Raw genomic sequence first — 20,783 nt, forward strand, 5'->3', positions numbered from 1 at the left:
TATTTTCAGGGTTTTTTTTAATATAATGCAGATTTTTGAAATAATTATTAAATCTTGTTGTTTGACCTAATTGATGCTATAAACAAAGGTTCTTTTTTTCCATTCAGGCTACTCACTCTCACTACTTTTTTCCCTACTGTGATACTCCTATTAATGTTGCATTCAACTACTTGTAATTTTGTTTGGACTGAAACAGCTTCCCAGTCTGAGGTATGATCAGTTGTGTTCATTTCCTATGCTGTCACACGTTTCCTTGAAGTGCTTCACCATCCCATACGGGTTGTTGTCAAAAAGCAAAACTTTCTACGAGTAGAAAAATGAGAGATTTCAGCACTTGCACGTGAAAGCCCTACCACAGCTTTGGGAACTGTGCGTGTGGCTTTTACTGTGATGAACAGACAAAGAAGAACTGTAACTTCTTTGAACTGTTTTTCAGATAATTCTCAAAATCTGGCAGGAGATTCAAAATGCAGGAGGCAGTCTTCTCTCTTGCAGTCCCTTGCTTGCTTTTGTTCAGTTACTGCAGATTCTTTGAAGTCAGAAGCATCTCCAGTAAAAAGACTTAAATTTTGTCTCTTCACGTTGTAAAGTGTTAAGCTTTTGCTTAATTTAACTTCTGGATAATTCAGGCTTCAGTAGAGTACCTGCTCTTAAATATTGCTTTTCATTAACTATTGTAAGAAGAGTAATTATTATTATTTTTCCTTTAAAAATTTAATTTTAGTAAATTTGTCAGTGGCATTTATGATTCAGTTGGTTAAACTACAGTTGGCATAGCATAGATTGAGAGGTTTTACAGATTCTCAAAGGGAATTAATTTTGTGATTTTAGAAAACCTCATGTTTAAATTCAAGTGATTATTTAATCTACACTGAATGTTAGTTCTAGGTATTTGTGGGTACTGAATGTAGAGTAAGTTATTTTTATACTTTTTAGATAGGAATCAAAGACAGTCAAAACTCCTTCTGCAAACAGAAAGCAGGAAACTACATTCTGTACAGACAAGGTCATTGCTGACTAGTTGTTAGGAAGACGATGGCTTACACTTGTCTTTAAAGAGCTTTTTGGCTCTATTAACTGATGTAGGAGACTTATCAGCTAAGGTTTTGGTTTTTTCAGTTCTCTTCTCAAATTACTTTATCCCTGATACTTGTGTGTACAGTTTTGGCTGGAACTTTGTCTGGGTTTCTTGTAATAGACTTTTCTTAGCGTAATCTCTGCTTTCTGCTGGCTGATTTTTCCCACACTGATGTTTAGGATTATTGGATTTCTGTAATATTGTAGATGTTTTCCAGAGCTGCATCAGGTATTAGAATGAAATTTCTTCTGCACTCCACCCTCCTCTTTTGAATTTAGCAGATTTTAGTGGTGGGATGGCCATATCCTGATAAATGTATATGCCACTCTCGACTAGCTAATCAAATTTTCTAAGTCTCTAATTCAAGACTACAGTTGCAAGCCTTTTGCTGTGTTTTTGTGTCAAGCTAGTGGAATGGACTGTTTAGCCACAGTTTATACCAACAAAAGTAGTTTGTATAGTATAGTCATTCTAGCCTTTGTCTCTTCCTCTTTTAACCTTCCTACACAAGCGTAATCAGCTATAGGGGCAAAAACTAGTTTTATATTACATTATGACTCTCTTAAAAAAAAACCCAAACACAACAAAATAAGAAACAAACAAACAACAACAACCCCACACACATACACAACAACAGCAACAAAAACTTCAAATAAATGACCTGAAAAACTTCTCTATGAATTATGTTCCTGCCTGCAGTTGTTCCAGGAGAAGGTGCTAAAAAAATGGTTAAGTGTCTTCTCCCAGATAGATGTAGAAATGTCAGTTATTGCAGATCTGTTAGGAAATAAGGGCTAGATAGTAGATAAAGGGATCCAAACTCTTGTCAAGATTACAGCAAATTTTATTTAGTCATTGTACACCTTTGCATTCTAGTGTTTCTCTAGTGTTTTTTCCCAGAGAGGGGGCAGGTTAATAGGAGATACTTCATTAAAGCAAAAAGAGCTTTCAGTCCATCTTTTTTTTTTAGTATCTTTGGGGGTGCACTTGAGGTTGCGCCCGTCTCCACCATTGCAGTTTTCTTCCACTTCCTGTTCTCTGCCCTTATCAGAACAGGCAGCTGCTTATTGCTGATCAGAAGCCTGACCATTTTACAGCCATGCTTGTGCCCTTTCAGTCTTTGAATAGTGAGGTGAATGTTCTGTAGATACATTACCCAATTCTGCATCCCTTTTGATGCTGTCTGTTACCTGGTGATGGAGAGTGACTTTCATTCTCACTTCTTTTCCTGATAATGAGAATTAAGACAGGAAGATTTGGGCCAAAGCATTTGTGATGTTGAAATCTTTGCCTTTCCCTAAGGAGTTTTTGGAGAACTACCTGTCTTGAATCTGTTGGTAAAGAATGTCAGGCACTGAGTTATTTCAAATGTCATTACCCTTGAAATGAATAGTAGGTGTTAGAGTTTGATTGTTTGTATTGGAGTGAGAGGAATCTTCTTTGACAGCAGACAGACCTTTGAGAGGTGAGTGCTGGTTAAGCACAACAGGTCAGGTAGCTTTAACCAGTCTCAATGCTATCAGTAGTTTGGCCTAAAATCTGGTGTCTTGTGGATTGCATTGCCTTCACGAAGATGTTTGCATGACTGTAGTACTGCAAGTACTATCATGCATTGGGTGGAGCTTTGAACACCAGAGGGATTGAAAAGGGGAGTTATTTCTGAGTTATTGGTAGTGTTTAGTTAATTGCAGTATTTAGAAGATGTGTTCGTTGAAGGCATTTTGCACAGGGGCAGAGTCATTGGTGCAGTTCTTCAGTGAGGGGAGTGTTAGGCTGGGATTTGTCACTGCCCAGCCAAAGTGCAGAGGTTTACTGAGATGTCTGGTTTAGTGCTGATCGTAATGTTTGATAATGTAAAGCCTCTAGAGACCATCTTTCTTATTTTTTGAATGTTGTTTTGGCTCTTCATACATAAAGGCTTTTATTTTTGTGGGCATTTTTAACTGTAGCTTTACATTTGCCTTCTGTAACTAACAAAAGAGCTCCACAGCTGTTTGAAGATAACACTTCTCCTTCTCTAGATGAATGAATATGACTCTAAAACCCAATTAAAGAATTGTATTTTTTTTTCTGTAATAAATCTTATTTGAGAAATGAGCACATATACATTGAATAACATTCTTGCTTAAGGCTGCATGAAGTTTAATGTGATACTAAGGAAATGATCCTGGGACTAGGGAAAGGAGCTCAAATACTTATCTTCTGTTGCTTTTTATTGCCCAGCCAGACTTACTTGAAAGGTCTGTCCTCCCTTTGTGTTTGTTATTTAGGCAAGTGGCTTTGAGACAATTGCAGTCTGACTGGGGAACTCAGAATCAATAAGCTGTGTGTGAGCAAAATGAGGGAAGGAATCCTAGCCAGTATATGAGGACAGGTATCTCGTTCAGATTTAATTTTGATGATGACTAAACATTAGTTTGGTCTAGATACGAATAACCAACCCTTTCTGTAAAGATGTTTGCTAGTTGTTGTTTCTTCATTAGAAGTAGACCCAGTTCTGTAGAGATACCGTAGCCAAATCCATTCTTGTTTTTGTGCAGCTTCAGTGACTCTCAGAGTCTCTTCCAAATGTTATATAGTCTGGTATCTCCAAATAGGAAGTGAAAAACTTCCTTGTATAGTTCGAAAGATCCATGAATAAAATAGAGTATTTATTTCATCTGACATTAATCAGCATTCATGAAGGCAAACAAGTTATGATCTTAAGATGGGCAAGCTAGCCTTAGAATAATAACACAACTCTGCCCTAGAAAAGGTGAGGAATTAGCAAGGCCCAAGCTTAAAGCCCTTCAACACTTAATCTTAGATGTGTTGATCATTTTTGCAAAAAGACTTTTAAAAAAGCTTCCATTTGTAACCATTTCCTTTCTGTGCATTGTTCCTCATTCAGGGAACTTAAGATACGTGACTTTGCTGCATTTTCTGCTACTGCCTTCAAAGTTTTTCTTGCCGTGCAGCTTTTTTCCACTTGTTTGACCCATGATTTCTTAGTGGATTTTTTAATTAAAATGCCAATATCTCTGTTACTTGCAAATTACACGTGTATTTCAGAGAAGACCACTGGAATTTTGTTATTTTTACCCTGAGACAAAAATGATGGAATACTTTTGTGGCCGTGGATTTCTTATCTCTCTGCTTTGCCTGTCTTGTCTGATCATCTAGGACGCAAGCAGAAAATGACAGCTGTACAGTAAGTTCTTCTTTTATTTTGCAGGTTTCTTTTATTGTGGAAGTGGATCTTACAGCATAATGTAAATCAAACAAGCAAAGGTGAGTAGAAGTTTTTTGTTGACCTTTTTTTCCCCCCAAATGCCATTAGCATATACTGCTGAACATGCAGAAAAGTGGTCAGTGAAAATTCTCTTGAAATTTGTATCTTGATTACTGTAATTTATGAATGTAGTGTTACTTCTACGAGATTAAAATAGGAACAAAAGATCCTCCCTTATTATTTAATATTATTATGATAATTACGCTTTTCTTCGGTAAGTTATTATAGTCAAAAAGCTATCAAGGTGTTGTGCTAGCTGTTGAGAGCCAAAATTATGAGTACTTTAAATTAATTTCATTCTCTACATATTATTCACCTGGTTGCAAAATATTGAAAGTGTACTTTGCATTGTCAAAGCAGCATGTTAAACTTGAACTTACTGTATTAATAAATAACTCTGTGGGAAATTTGACCAGTTGTCAGAATAACGTTTCAAATTTTTAATAATGAAATTCTGTTGGAATTTTTTTTCCCCCTTTCTGTCTTTAGGAACTCATTTGGGAGTAGAACTGAAGTGTCCATTTGCAGTTGCAGAGTGTCCATCTAGGAGAAATTTTCTGTAACTTTGGCGTTTCTCCTCCTTTGCCCCACCCCCCTCCTCTGTTATTTTGAGAAAAAGAATTTAGATAAGCCCTAATTTTTTCTTTTCCATTTACTTGATACTCTACTTCAGGAATAATTTGAACTGTATTAGTCTATTTAAATTAATATCTTTGTCATGTGATTATGTGAAACATTTAACAAAGAGCAATTTGCTTTAATCTGTTTTGAGTCTTTCAAGAGTATCTTTAGGTAAGGCTCCACTGTTCAGTAGATTACTCTGCTTGGGAGACAGGGCATGATGGACTCGGGTACAGAAGCTTCCATAACAAACAAAAGCTGGCTTCTCAAGTTTTCTGCTTGCTGTTTGACTAATATGCCATCTCAGAATGTACGTGCTTGCAGTGATCTGATATTTTGAAGAGGTGAGAGGGAGATCCCATTTGCTTAAATGAGCTTGTTCCTCATTTCTAATCTCCAATTAATATGTAGACTTGATATCACTTTAAAATTGTAGTATGTATATTTTGAAATAGACAGGAACTGCTTTGTTTGTATCTTCTGTTCTGCTAAGACTTCTTTAGAGCTATTGCTGTTAACTTTAAAATACTGATTATAGCAGAATGCTTTGTGGGAATTTAAAATAACTCTGAGTATTGATCCTTTGTATAATGTATAACTGATTCAAGACTTGGATTATGAATTGTCTTCTGAACTATGAACAATTAAAAATAAGCTCTGCTGCTGTATTATCTATATACTTATGCATAGAACTTACTGCCTTAGCCTGACTTTGCTGGTTTCTAGAATGTGCTACTTTGGAAAAAGGAATAAATATAACACTGCAAAAAGAGATACTTTATCTGAGGATGAGTGTAAAGTAAGAGTTGTGGCTACAAAGGGAACTTGAATTGATAGTAAGATTCAAACTGTTACCTGTGCCTTCTAGTGCATGCTTTCAGTACTTGAAACTTAAAGTTTATGTTCTGTCTCTTCTTAATTTTGTTGTCTAATAACTGGTTTAAATACAGAAAATTAGTTGAAAAGTCTAATATATAAATAACTGAGTGTGTTCTTGAAGCATGAGGTCTTCTGAATGAAGCTCCAAAGACCTTTTGACTTAATGGTGTTTAGCAATGTATGGTAGAAGAAAGCTGATCTCTGAGGAGAAAGCCTATACTCTTGCATACATAACAAGAGGACAGAAAAATGTGTAAAAGAATACATAGAAACAGTGTAATGATGTTAGATCAGTATTGTTATTGCTTAGAGGAGATCTTGAGGTTCTGACAGTTCTGTAAAAATGACAACTGAATAGTCAGTTAATCAATGAAAATATTACACTTTCCTAAGGCAAATATAAAAGGTATCATGTCCTGACTTTTGGAAATAAAGAAATCTGTTGCTAGATAAAAACACACAGGTACGAGATAGGTTTTACAAGCAGTTAATGTACCTTATTGGGATAACTGTAGTATTTTTTCTTAAATTTTCTGATTACCAGACTGCATCTTCTGAGCTCCACAGGAGGACCTGTTTGTGTTAAATAAGGGGGGAAGTGAGGAAAAAATAAGCTTGGTCTCAATGTGTTAACAGTACAATGGGCCACACTTATGTGTAGCAGAAAAGGTAGCACAAGGTAGATGCTTGTGCTGATTTTCCCTGTAATAGTGTGTCAAGCAAAGTCATATTTTAAGTATTTTAATTATAGGTTATATACAGCATTCTGCACAGGATAGATTTTAGTATGTGGGATTTGTGTTTCTTTGGTTCAGACAGTAATCTCATATAATTTTACTATTGTTCATATTATCCAGGTAACATGAAGTTGAGCTTTCTGCCATTAAATCACTTCTGGTGTTTTGTGGTGGTTTTATTTTTTTTATTAAAAAATTAAAGAAACAAACCTCAATTATTAGTGAGGTGATGTGAGCGTTTCTTCTCACTTGTGTTTTTCTGGTCGTGTACAGTGTGTAATATAGGTTTGGGTCTTTTAAAAACTCTGATTTCATATGTTCATCAGCAAGCATTATAACTTTCTCCAAGTCAGCAGAATTTTTGTTCTTAATCTGCAGAGGTACAAGATGGTTCTTTTTGCCTTACCTGGTACTGTTGCTTAGAATCTTACTAGCTTTTTAATCCTTGATCACTGAAAGAACATAGAGGATGATGAGAGTCAGTTTGCTGGTAAGGATGAATGAGTATCACTAATGTAATTCGTTACTCTAAGGTTCTAAATTAAATTAGTAAAAGCAGAGTGTGTGTCTCGGGTGGTCTTTTTATAATTGGGAAAACCAGCATGCTTTAGGAATTAAAAAAAAAAATCTTCATGAGCAGGAGACAGTCTTAAAATTTATGATAACATTAAAATTGGTACAGCAAGTGGTTATCAGCCAAAAAAGCAAAAATGAGAAACTGCTATATATGTTTCAAGTCATGCTGGATAAAAAGAATGACAATTTTTTTTTAATATAACAGGAAATAAGGTCAGAATTGTTCCAAAGTTGAAAGACATGTTTTGTTCAAAGATCTGTCCCAATAAAATTGTTCTTAATGTTGCCTTTAAGAAAGTTGCACTGTAAATCCATTTATAGCATCATGTTTTTGTCATGCAAGTTTTCATCTGTGATCTGCTGGATTGACACTTCACAAGTAGTTCATGCAAGTAACTAACAATATAGTTTAATTAACTTGAGAAATATTCCTGTAAAAATAGTCAAATATTCTAAAAATCAAATAATCTAAAAGTTCTAAAAATCCTTCCCAGTCTGGTTGAGATCTTTACCTCCTAATGAAAGCAGATTGAGTAGCTTATCCAGATAACAAGCTGCATGTTTATATCTTAAGAGGTCTTTCGCATCAGTTACGGAATTCACTTTTTCCTGAAATTCGGAGTTATGGTGGAAGTAAGACCTCTTTGGCCATGTAGTTGTAATCACTGGGGATTTGCACAGAGTTATGCAAAAAACCCTAAACACTAATAATTAGTTGGTTTATTGATATCTATTTGATTTGTATTGGAAGAAAGGGTTCTTTACCCAGCTGCTCACAAAAGATGTCTGAACAAAAAGACTGAATTGTAGGAAAAACCGTTGTTTTAAATTGAAAATCAGTTTTAGATTTGGATGTGAAAAATCTGTGGGTTCTGCTTTGATTAATTTTAAATGTCTTTATATTAGCACAGCATTGCTCATATTTGACAGTTCTATATGTGGGGATTAATTAGATTTGCATACAGAATTTCACTGCCACTTGGTGGCAGTACCTGGCTTCAAAAGGACTTGTTTCTGAGCAGATAAGGTGACTGATTCTGTAAAACTATAGGTTAAGGGGGAGTAGATTAGTTTTAAATTTTCTAGAAGTTAGTTCTGTGGTTTAGAAAAAAAAATACTTTTTATTTAGTCTGCTGGAAGGATTTGCATTTGTATGTCTCTATGGAAAATCTAGCTATCGTGTCTAATATGTAATTTTAAAGTATTGCTTGTGTTAATAGTATTCTCAGAAGATGTATTTAATGTTCCCCAGTTGAATTATTTTAGCATTTACTTCTAGCATTTTGCTTCGATTGAGTAGTTTAGTTCAAGTAATTTTAGAGCATAAAATTTGCTTTATGGTAGTATTCTTTATAATATTGCATTCTGCAACGTTAAATGGAGGACTGCCAAAGCTGCTTTTTTGCCTTCTGAAATATTCTCTGCATTTTTACTTTTTTATTTATTCATATAAATTTTAGGAAAATATTCCCCAGTAGATTTTCCTGTCAACAAAGCTGGTAAAAGTCTGTGCCCTTACTCATAGTTGCTGCCTCTCGGTTGTGCCGATTCAGCAGTGTTTGGGTCCCAGCCTTTTAAACTGAATAATGAAATGGTTGATAAAGTGTGGAGGAAGGAACCTGGGGGGGAGTGGAGGAAGGCAGCAGTTATTTAAACTGGCTTTGCTGCAAAGAAAAGCATAATTCCAATGTATAGCACTGTAATTTGACAGTATATGACTGGATGTTGAAACTTCTTTCTCTTCTTTGCAAGCCAAAATCTTCTGCAATGGTCAGCAGGTCTCTAATATTAGTATTATGCCCCATGTAAGGACTGTAGTAGTGAGACTAAAGTGTGGAAGAGTGCAGATACTTTCCTAAATATGGTCTCTTGTGAAATGTCTCACTTACTAGGACTGGAGATGTGACAGAGTTTTGCTAGTGGCAGTGGGTTCTATGAGGAGAAAATGTTTTTACTGAGGAGAAAATATTTTACTGTACGAAGAGCTGACACTGAGAAGCCAGGTGTCCTTAGGCCCCTCTGAGATGTGACCCATCAGGGAGGCATCAGGGAGAATACGGTGACGTAGAAGAGGGATTCATCCTGTAAAGTCTAAAATTGTAGAAATACAAATAAAAAATGTGGTGGGACTTAAAAACCGGGTTGATAAATTTGAGGGTGACAATAATACCTTAGTGGTAATATGATTTTATTTATTGAAAGAACTCTATAAAACATGATCACTAGAAGAGAGTTAGAAGGGAGAGGGACATCAAATTATAGTTTTGCTGTCAATATATTCTACAAAACTTGGCATGGAGAGAATGCACTTTTTCTGTATACCTAATAATTTTTGTGTAATTTTTTTAAACTGTTGGAATGATAAATTCAAAGTTAGTGGTTGGAAACTTTTTTAAATTAAAATACTCTTATGCCTATATAGATGATATTTTGGAATTGGAAAATTGTGGATAGTGTGAGCACATGGAGCACTCTAAAGCAGACTAAAGTAAGCAAGAATTGGGATACTGTGTGGCAGAGTGTACTAAAATAGAATCACAGAATAGTTGAGTTTGGAAGGGACCTGCAGCAATCTTGTCCAACCCTGTTGTCCAGCCTATTGAGGTCCATCTCAATGGCAGCACAACCTGCTGGTGTATCAGCCGTGGATCTGTCTTGTACCCTCAGCCTTACTGAGGGTACCTTCTGCCCCATCACCCAGTTCATTAATGTAGATGTTGAACAGTGTGTGGGACTTGGTGCTTGACTCCAGGGTACTGCTTTGGTTCTTGGCCAACTACACTTTGTACCACTGATGACAACCCTTAATTTTTTGGCAGCTCGTTAAAGATGTCTAGCAACAAGGATTAGGAGCAGGACTTTTATTTATAGACTGTAATGAGAAAAAACTTTCTGTTTTTTTTTAATGTTGGTGGTTAATAAAATTATTTGTTGTATCATCATGGCTAGGCTTCGCGAACGAAGATTTGGGATTTGTTGTATGATGTCTAGATAAAAGCAATTTTTGGGACCATACTTGAAGCTTAAGAATACTTTTCACTGAAAAACACAGATAATGGTGATGAAAGAGATGAAAAGTGTTTTCTTAAACATTTAGTTTCTTTAGAGAGTAAAAATGTGTGAGCATGTGAGATGGCATCAAGGAAAAGAATTTATGCATGTAAAAGTAAGGGAATGGTTTTGGAGAGAAATAGTATGTATTTTACAGAGCATTCTTCAGAGTATTTTTCATACTTCTGTGTCTCTTACTGGAATGCTGCTAGTTATTACCATGTGTGTCTGCATTTAGGACAATTCAGTATTTGATTGTAGTTCTCATCTTTAGTAGAAACTAATGGCAGTACAAGTCAAACTAGATCACGCTACTAAAAATCCAAACTAGAGAGCTGCAGGAACATGAACAGGACTGGGGAGTGCTGGGGGGAGTTATGGAAGCCTGTGGAGTTGCACACAATGTGTGACTGTTCTTAAGTTACCAGATTCAACATCTTGGATTTTTTTGTTCTGGCTAGTCATCTTTTAGAAATACCTAGTTCATTTTGAAAAACATCTACCAATGAAACCATCTTAAACTCCTGCACGAGTGCTTGAAGCTAGAAGAGTACATTTTTATAGTGGTAGGTCTGATTCTTGTGACACTTAAATTGTATTGTCATTTATTTTTATTGATTTCAGTATTGAATTTTAGCATGATGCCCCCCATTGTGACAAACTGGTTTATTTTCCCAAGCAAATCAATATTAGAGGAGTAAGATGGTCGGTGGCAGTAATGGTATTCTCTTCTGTGATTTCTTATTGTCAGGTAGTCATTCTGAAGTTGTGTTCAGTTCCTCTTCACATGTTAACATATCACTCTTAGACATCTTAGGCTAGAAATCAAGTTTCTGAAATTTTGACATTTTTAGGGAAATTTTTTACTTACTTACTATTCTGACAGCTTTTGAAGATGTTATTTTATTAGGAACTAAGTTTCAGGAAAATTAACTTTCTAAAAACGTGTCGTTCAGGTTTGATGTTCCCAGCCAAGATGGGCTGCTTTTGTAATATGGCTCCTCTATAATTCAGAGTTTCTCTTTGGTCAGCTTTTTCCGCAGATATGACAACTCAGTGACTCTTCAACAGTATAACAACAGTGGGTGGCAGTAACTTTGTATTTCTTTGTATTTATTTATTAGGCATAAAACAAGTGTTGTATTAGTAATATTTCTTAGTGCTTTAAAAATTTTTAATATGGCAGTCTAGTTAGCTGTGAGAGTTTTCCAGTATGTGTGCTTTTATGTGAACTGCTGTGGATCTGAATTGTATTGAAGAGAGCTAGTTTTCAGTGGAACTCCTCATGTTGTAGTTAGATTAATAACTATGTACTGTATGTAAAGTAGATGTTGAAGGGCCGTATTCACAGTGTTGTGCATATTAAACAAGCTGTCTCTTCACTGCAGAAGTTTAAAAAAACACAGAATTGTTCAGGTGAATTTGTAGGTTTCAAAGCTAAGTAAGGCAGTCTACAGTTACTGTTTCTGCTGTGCAGAAGGGAGTGTATTTTCAGCAACTTGATTTGCAAACACAGATAGAAGCAGGAGGAAAGCAAGGTGAGTCACTGACTCGTCCTCCAGTTGTCAGGCTTTGTGATTCTGAAGGGTGGATCAGGATAGCTTTTTAAGAAGAAATAAACTGAAAAACAAGTAATAGGTCTAATGATCAAAGTCTTGCAATTTTATTGATTCTGGGTATTCTTATTGCTAGATAACACCCAAAGCTCTAGAGGTGTAAAATGTGTGCATTACTCTATGGAAGAGGCAAAAATATTGTGCAGCTGTCCTCTAAATAATTTGCACCTTTTTTTTTTCTCTAGATGTGGTTTGTTTGTGCTGATACACTACTAGTTCCTCTATTGCTCTGTACAAATCTTCATTTCCCAATGGTGCTTAAACATTTCACTTTTGGCAAAAGTTCTGTGCTTGATATTTGCCATGATTAAGTTGCTAAGGCCACAGACTGCGTAATGGGGCAGAATGGAAGGAGATACCTCTTTAGTCCTGCGCCATAATGTACTTAACCTCTCTCTTGGTCTGCTGTTTGTTGCCTAAAAGTCTGAGACTTTGGTTCTAAGCTTTATTACAGGAACATTTGATAAAATGATAGGCTAAAATGATAGGTTTTGTTAGTTTTCTATATTTACATAATGAAGTCTTGAAGAAAAATCTAAATGGGAACAGTGCAAACCTGAAGCACCTTTCCTATCTCTTGAATATTTGAATAATCCCTTGAGTGTCATGGCTATTCACATATCTGCTTAAAGAACTTGACTTATGAGGAGTTACTTAGCACAGGACAAGTAAATTTTTGCCTTCATTACAGCACTGCTGAAAGACTATATTCCTTCAGTTTCTTTAACTAGGCTGATTAAATTAAATCCACTTAGGAGATGGCTTCTACGTTTTTGTGCTACTTAATAGTCGCTCTGTGCTTTTAGCTCATTGTCTCATATTTATGAATTTAGTGAGAAACTTGATATCAGAACACATAAAAGCACTTCATGCTTTTCAGAAACTCAGCCAAATTCTTCCATCTTAATATTTCAGCTCTAATGTGCTTTCAAATCTGTTATAAACCCCTATAAAATAACATGAGGTTTGGAATAGAGACTGACAAATCTCTTGCCTACAACTGCTAGTAGGCAGCAGCATAGTATATGTAGCACTGGAGCATAAGCTTTAATGAACTGGCGTTGTAGAATTGACCAAAGCAATGCTCTTAATTTTGTGTGTGACCCTCTTGCGTAGTAAAGGTTGTCGTTATGAAACAAGAACTTGGAAAGGTCATGAACCTACTGGTAATAAATACAATTAATAATGTACATAGAACAATGGAATTAAGTACATTCCTATCAAAAAGAATTATTAATGAACAGAAAGTGGACAGCATAGATCTGATGACAGGAAGGTTGCATCTAATCTGAATTACTGAGTGACCTAGGAAGCTCGCTCAGAGGGATTACCAAATAATTATGTTAATATGCAATTATCACCTCATTTCTTCTGTAGTAACCTCAAGATGTAGTGTAGTAAGGGTGTTATAGCAAGTGCTGATAGTTTGCAAAAATACTGATGTTCAAGATTTTTAAGACAATAAGATTACCTTAAGGCATTTAAATTATGATCTGTCAGTTTGAAGATAGATATGACCTAATACTTTTTTAATGCTTAGACTATCTGGCCACAGGCAGTCATATCTGCAGAATGCATTATCGTTTTTAAAACTGATATTTTATGAAGAAAAATAATATTTTAAGTTATGTAAATTTTAATTACTTAAGTAATAGTGGTGGAATGTGGCTTAGTTGGCTAAATAATTGTTTTGAATACGAAATAATTTCTATATAATAAATAGCGTATCATGTAAACCAGGAACAACACTGTTAAGTGCACTACAGTCATTCAAGGCTTAACAGAAATTATTGAATTTGGCCTAGCCTTTTAGATAAAGTGTTTCAAAGGTATGAGCGTGGGATTGTGTACACTCGTGTAGGCTTTTTGAGAATCACTGTTTTTACATTTATGTATCTCCTAGATATATTGCACTATGTGCTTACATAAAAATTTCCTCAGCTCTGTAGTTGAGGTAGTACTTGGTAGAGAATATGATAAGCACTATTTTCAGCAAATTTAAAGTTTTATCTCAATGTTTAATTTTTCAAATACACTAAGTATTAATTGTTGTATATTTTGACAGAATTAATAATTTTGTATTCCTGATACAATAAAGAGACGATAATTTTAAAACTGTGATGGAAGCATACAAAAAATATTGCATAACCTTGCTTACATCTTAGTTACAATGATTGATTTTTCTTTTTTTCCCTAGGGATGAGTTAGATGATAACATTTCCTCCAAAAACATGGCATTAGTTATACCTATCATTGTTACTGCATAAATTTTGATACATGGAGTAGATAATGTAACTGAAGTATTGCATCTTGGCTCAGTGTCATCACAAGACTCTAAATTACTGTAATTTAAAAATTTATCTTCTGTGTTTTCTCTAATGCCACACTGTTAAAGCTGTTAACTTTCTTCTTGTTGTCCTGCACAAAAAATAGTGAACTGTAGCATCCTGATAGCTGGGAAAAAATATGATAATTAGCCGGAAATTATTAAAATGTAGCAGTGATATTATTGATAAGCGTTTCAGGCTTGCTTCAAAGACTGAATCTGTAGGGACAGCTGTATTACCATAGAAGACTTCTAGTCAGATCCATATGGAGTAGTTCACAATCTCCGTAAATACACAGTATGGGAAGGAGTCTCTTACAGGATTGCATGGGGTAATGTTTTAGATACTGCTCATGGTAACTCTGAGGAGAATCTCTGTTTAATGGTGATCATAGGGTGTCCTAGCCACCTTTTTAACTTAAGCTTTACCACTAATATTTAGCATCAGTATGGTTTTGTCTTCATCATGTAAACCTGTGAGAAGTTTTCAGGAGCCATTCTGATAATGAGGATCGCGGTCTCCAACCAGCACAATATTCTCAGTTTGCCTCCCTGCTGTTCAGGGGGTACCAGTGAAGTTGCTTTAAATGGGAAGCGTCTGTTCTTCCTCTGAGCCCCTCACACCAGAACAGATGGGTGGAACTTGGAACATGGAAGGTTTTACCTCAGAGGTGGTAACAGTGAAGCCACTCATTAACACTGAATTTACCACTTCGTTAGCAACGTTGCTTCCTGTTGAGAAAAGCTAATACAGGCTCTCAAATTGACTGAGCACACTTTCATCTACCTCTCCAATAATAAAACAAGGAAAACACACATCTTAGAGGGAAAATGGTCCTACTCAATTTCTTACAAACTTTTTGTGGATGTTTTTATACTCTGCCTAATACTATATGAAGCCTACAATATCGAGTTGTCAAATTGTTGGAGCTGTTGTGCATCAGCTGTTGTGCATGTGTTGGAGGTTTCACTTCTTTTAATTGACTTTTGCATTACCGGTTCTTAATGCATGTTTGCACTGCCCATTTCTAACTTGTGTACGTGATGTAAAGACTCCTGCTGGGTGGTGCATTATCACCATTTTAGGGTGATAGCTTTAAATATGATCTTATTGGAAGTTGTTATTATAGTGGAAAATGACCCATATCAAAACAGCAAAGAAATGCAAAAATCTAAGAAATAGGAAGATGAGAAACTGGGGTGTCTAGTAGAACATTTGCATAAAGGTGTGTTATAGATAAATAATACAATAAAATATTTCACACACTTTAAGCATTTATGATGCCTCTGATATGAGCATTGCTTTATTTTTCTAAATTGGCTAGTCCAGTGATGGAGTAGCAAAGGAAATATTTTTTCGATGACTTATTTTTTTCATTGTATTTCTGCTCCAAATAGAATGACTTTCATCTGCAAAAGTAAATCATCTTACATTAGGGTTTGTTTTTTACAAACTTAAAGGGGGTTAAGTATTTGTTTTTTCCTTTTGTCGATTTGAAACAAAACAAGTACAATAACAAAGAATTTCCATGAGGCCGTAGCTAGCTTTGAATTGTGTGGATAGCTATCATAATGTTGAATTGAAAAACTAAAAGAAATGCTGGACTTACTTTAGAGTGTGACATATGAAGATTAAAGTGGTTGTGTTTAACCAGGTTGTTTTCTCTCCTTAGGAAAAAAGGATGTCCAGAGTGGTCCTCCTTGATTTCGATAAAGGACCATTGCAGGGAGCCATGGATATTAGTTGTGAGTTATAACATCTTAATTTAGAGAGTTAAGTAATGACTTCTTTTAACTGAGCTCTATTCAAAATGTTAATTAGTAACAGGAACTATGTGATGGCAGGAGTCAAATCCCCCAGAACATCAAAGCAAGTGGTACTCTTTAAGGATAAAATATGTGATTTCCGTAAAATGCAGATAGACGTTTCTTGCTCCTAGATGAATGTTTTAATGCCTTATGCTCACTGTGTTCTTAGGACCCATATGAGAGGTGAATGGCAGGGTAGACTGAAGTTTACATTCTTGTTGGTCACACGCTGATTTTCATGTGTAGGCAACTTCTTTGTGCTCACTAAGTGTCGGGTAGATAATTTGGTGTAAGAATAAAAGTTACTTGTAGAAAAATAAAGCCTCCCATAGGGAATTTATATGCAGTTGTTCTCTGTACTAGTAGATACTGTTATTGCCATGCTCTGAAATCCTGTAATACCAAAGTAAACACCCCAGCAGACTTCCATGTAGCATCAGGTCAGTTGTATGCAAGTACTTTGAAAAAAGTGCTACCTTGAGAAACATAAAATTATTTTAGTTTCCTAGTTTGCTGAAGGAAGTATGTTTAACAAAACAAACAAACTAACTAAAATTACTAGTAGATGACTGTGTAGCCTCTCCTCCTTACATGCTTTACTTCTAGAAAACAACTAAAGGTAAACTCTGTGGTTATGTACATGCAGAATGTATTCACAACTGTTTTGACAATCTAATTTTCTCTATCTTGTTTGTGTGTAGGTCTTCAGGCTTCTTTGAACTGGGATACTCGGCAGTGACTAGTTTGCTGTATGGTTATTAATATTGCATAGAAAAAATAGTATATTTTAACTGCTTCATTGATTAATTTTAAATGTCATGAATATCCTAAATAAAAAATACATTTTTAAGAAGTTCAAAACATCTTTTTAGATTACAGTGTGAGGAAGAGTGATCCTGAAAAGAACTGTAAATTAAAATTGACATTTTTTATTTCTGTGATTACCTGATTCTTTTCTTGTTTGTTTTTTAGTATAAATATACTTAATGGACAGACCAGCAATATGGATGATTTAGAGATAAATACTGAAGTCTCTGGTGCTAAAGAGGAAGAAATCCTATGTGATGATAATTTCATATCTGAGGAAGAAGGTGGCATTCCTAAACCACAAGAGAGCGACACGTCATTTCAGAAGAACAACACATTGACTCTGCCTGAGGAGCTATCAAGGGACAGATCTGAAAAAGCCTTAAGTGGAGGCCAGGCTTCTCTATTTATACACACTGGTGCTCCTACTGTTTCTAGTGAAAACTTTATGTTGTCTAGAGGAACTGCTGTTAATGGACCAGTTTCACACTCCACCTCAACAAAGACTTCCATTATGAATAAAGGCAGTGTTTCATTAACCACTGGACAGCCTGGAGGTCATCACACAGATTCCTGCTCAACTTTGACAGTGGTTCATGATCTTCAGCTGCCTGCAAAGAGTACAACACAGAAATCAAATCAGCACCAAGTTTTATTTTTGTTACCTGATGTAGCACATGCTAAGAACCTGACTCATTCCATTAAAAATCTACCTACCTCTGCTTCAATTGGTTGTGATTCACAGAAAACAGTAGGAAATAGTGTAGACAGCACTTTAGTAGGCCAAGTAGAAGTTTGTGAGGATGATAAAAATTTACTATTAAAAGATGATTGTGTTGATACATTAACAGGCATTTCCTCAGGTACAGGTGGTTTTGGATCGGGATGTGATCCCAGCTGGGATCCACAAAAAGAGTTTATACAGTTTCTTATGACAAATGAAGAAACAATAGAGAAGTCTCCCATTCACTGTAAGGTAGGGCTAGAAAAAAAACGAAAAAGGAAAATGGATGTTAGTAAAATAACACGCTATACTGAAGACTGTTTTGATGATACCAGTTGTATTCCTAGTAAGTCAAAACTATTAAATGTTGAATTCTTAGAGCAGAATGAGGAGCTACAAATAGTAGAACCACAGAAATACTCATTGAGTAAAGTAAAGCCTGAATCCACAGATGAAGAGCTGGAAACTGTTGATGCTATCCAGCAGCTCATTTATAGTCCCAGTAGTAATTGTGCAGAAGATACTTCTCCTGTTCACACTAGCACTTTTCTTTCCAATACTTTGAAAAACAAATGTGAACAGAATGATTCTGAATCACCATCTACTTTCAGTACTGATGAACCATCATTTTATCCCTGTACAAAGTGCAATGTGAATTTTAGAGAGAAGAAACATCTGCATAGGCATATGATGTACCATTTAGATGGGAACAGTCATTTCCGACATCTCAATGTCCCCAGGCCTTACGCATGTAGGGAATGCGGAAGGACATTTCGAGATCGTAATTCACTTCTTAAACATATGATAATTCACCAGGAAAGAAGGCAGAAACTGATGGAAGAAATTCGTGAGCTGAAAGAACTTCAGGATGAGGGTAGGAGTGCACGGTTACAATGCCCGCAGTGTGTATTTGGTACCAATTGTCCCAAAACGTTTGTGCAGCATGCAAAGACCCATGAAAAAGATAAAAGATATTACTGCTGTGAGGAATGCAATTTCATGGCTGTGACAGAAAATGAACTGGAATGCCATCGAGGGATTGCTCATGGGGCAGTAGTCAAATGTTCAATTATTGGTAGCGACATATCCCAGAGGAAAACCCAGAAAAAGGCATCCTTGAAAGATCCCTATTTAGGATCCTCAAGAAAGTCATCGACGTATATGTGTAAGATGTGTCCATTTGCTACTTCAGCTAGAAGCATTTTGAAAAAACACATGGCGTATTTGCATCCAGCATCATGCATTGATCCCTTTGGTAGCCATCTTAGACTACAGAAGAGAAAAGGCAGCATAATAGAAGAGTCTTTAGGTTTTGGTAGCAGGACAAAACAGTTGATCAGACATTCTTCTACTTTTCCAAAGAACTCAGCTTTAAAACAGGATGTAAAAAGATCATTTGGCTCTACTTCACAGTCCAGTAACTTCACAAAACTTCACAAGAGACCCTACAGGATACAGAAGGCTCGGAAAAGCGTTTCACAGTCATCTGTAAGTGTGTGCAATCTAAATTCTACAAACAAGAACTTTTTGATTAGAAATAGCATTGACCAAAAACGTAAATGTTTTCATCAAGCAGCAAAGCAGAAAGCTAGTGCCAAAAAAAGTGGTAATTATTTATATAGACACAGATATGAAAACTACAGGATGATTAAAAAATCTAATGACTCTTATCCTTTGCATTTAAAAAAGGAAGAGTCCAAATCTGTCAGTGCTTTACATTTATTTTCTTCATCAAGTAGTCCCCGTAATAGTTGTTTTGTCATGGATTCAAATAGCCTTGATTGCAAAAGGGCAGAAGGCTGTAAAGATCGTAGGCATGTAGGTGTAAAAAGAGTGATTAAAGAATCCAAGAGGGAAGGCTCTGTTACAGATGATTTGGATTGCTATCCAGATTTTCTGCATAAAATGACTGTTGTTGTTTTACAGAAACTTAACTCTGCTGAAAAAAAAGACAGCTATGAAACGGAGGATGAAAGTTCATGGGATAATGTTGAACTATGTGATTACACTACACAGTCTGTGGAGGATGAATCTTACAGTGATATTAATCAGGAGCATGTAAACCTATTCCCCATATTCAAAGGTAAAATGGAAGATAATGAAGCTGGTGATAAATCTTCACTTGGTTATGAGCAGAATGATGGCTTTTATTTTGAGTATTATGAAGATGCTGAGGGTAGTAACTTCTTGCATGATTTGCATGATCCTCAGAATTTAGAAAATGTAGGATCAGCATTGCCAAAGCATAATTCAGTTTTCCACTGGACTGATTTGTCGCTTGAAAAGAAGTCCTGCCCATACTGTCCAGCAACATTTGAAACAGGTGTTGGCTTGTCCAATCATGTCAGAGGACATCTTCACAGAGCTGGACTAAGCTATGAAGCCCGACATGTTGTTTCACCAGAACAGATAGCAACAAGTGACAAAATGCAGCATTTTAAAAGAGCTGGAACAGGAACTCCTGTTAAACGTGTTAGAAAAGGTAAGATTTTTTTATTATTTGGGTACAAAGTAAAGGGGACAAAGGGATTTATTGAGCACTATACAAGACTTGCTTTATCTTCTTGTAAAGCCTCTCATGATTTGTTGTCATGTTTAACTATATATAATTGTCAAAAAACATTATAATTATTTTCTTTGTAGCAATTGAAAAATCTGAAACTTCCTCTGAGCATACATGTCAGCTCTGTGGAGGCTGGTTCGATACTAAAATTGGATTGTCTAATCATGTGCGAGGACACCTGAAGAGGCTTGGCAAAACCAAGTGGGATGCACACAAGTCTCCGATCTGTGTTCTGAACGAGATGATGCAAAATGAAGAGAAGTATGAAAAAATCCTGAAGGCTTTGAACAGTCGCCGCATTATTCCCAGGCCGTTTGTTGCTCAGAAATTTGCATCAAATGATGACTTTTTATCTCAGAATGTTATACCTCTTGAAGCATACCATAATGGCCTAAAGACTGAAGATATATCTGTGTCTGCATCGGAGGAAGAAGGGCTGAGTTTCCTAAACGAATGTCATGAAACAAAAGCAGTACTACATGATGGCAAAAAAAATCAGTCACTTACACTGATAGAACTCCTGAAAAACAAGAGGTTAGGAGAAGAAAGGAATCCTGATATTTCCCCTCAAAAGATTCATAATCAAACTGCAAGAAAGAGGTTTGTTCAGAAATGTGTTCTTCCATTAAATGAAGACAGTCCATTGATGTATCAGCCACAAAAAATGGACTTGACTATGCAGTCAGGTAAGAAGGTGTTTCTTGACAACATTTCCAAAGAATCCT

At 35.8% G+C, this 20,783-nt stretch overlaps 1 protein-coding gene across 10 annotated transcripts in view; it reads left to right on the plus strand.

The window, feature by feature from the left end:
• ZNF644 (zinc finger protein 644) overlaps positions 1–20,783 on the plus strand; it is a 48,873-nt gene that overhangs the window by 13,117 nt on the left and 14,973 nt on the right. For 5 of the 10 annotated variants that reach the window (XM_064664770.1, XM_064664765.1, XM_064664766.1 and 2 more), the window contains 4 exons: positions 4,293–4,348; positions 15,829–15,901; positions 16,937–19,977; positions 20,139–20,744. In XM_064664770.1, coding sequence (XP_064520840.1) covers positions 16,968–19,977; positions 20,139–20,744 — 3,616 coding nt within the window. In that variant the 5' untranslated portion in view covers positions 4,293–4,348; positions 15,829–15,901; positions 16,937–16,967. Of the gene's footprint in view, positions 1–4,292; positions 4,349–13,430; positions 14,990–15,828; positions 15,929–16,936; positions 19,978–20,138; positions 20,745–20,783 lie in introns of those variants that run through there. The other 5 variants (XM_064664773.1, XM_064664775.1, XM_064664774.1 and 2 more) reach the window with 3 other exon arrangements.

The sequence above is a fragment of the Pseudopipra pipra genome, chromosome 9, assembly GCF_036250125.1.
Source record: "Pseudopipra pipra isolate bDixPip1 chromosome 9, bDixPip1.hap1, whole genome shotgun sequence".
NCBI classification, from domain to species: Eukaryota; Metazoa; Chordata; class Aves; order Passeriformes; family Pipridae; genus Pseudopipra; species Pseudopipra pipra.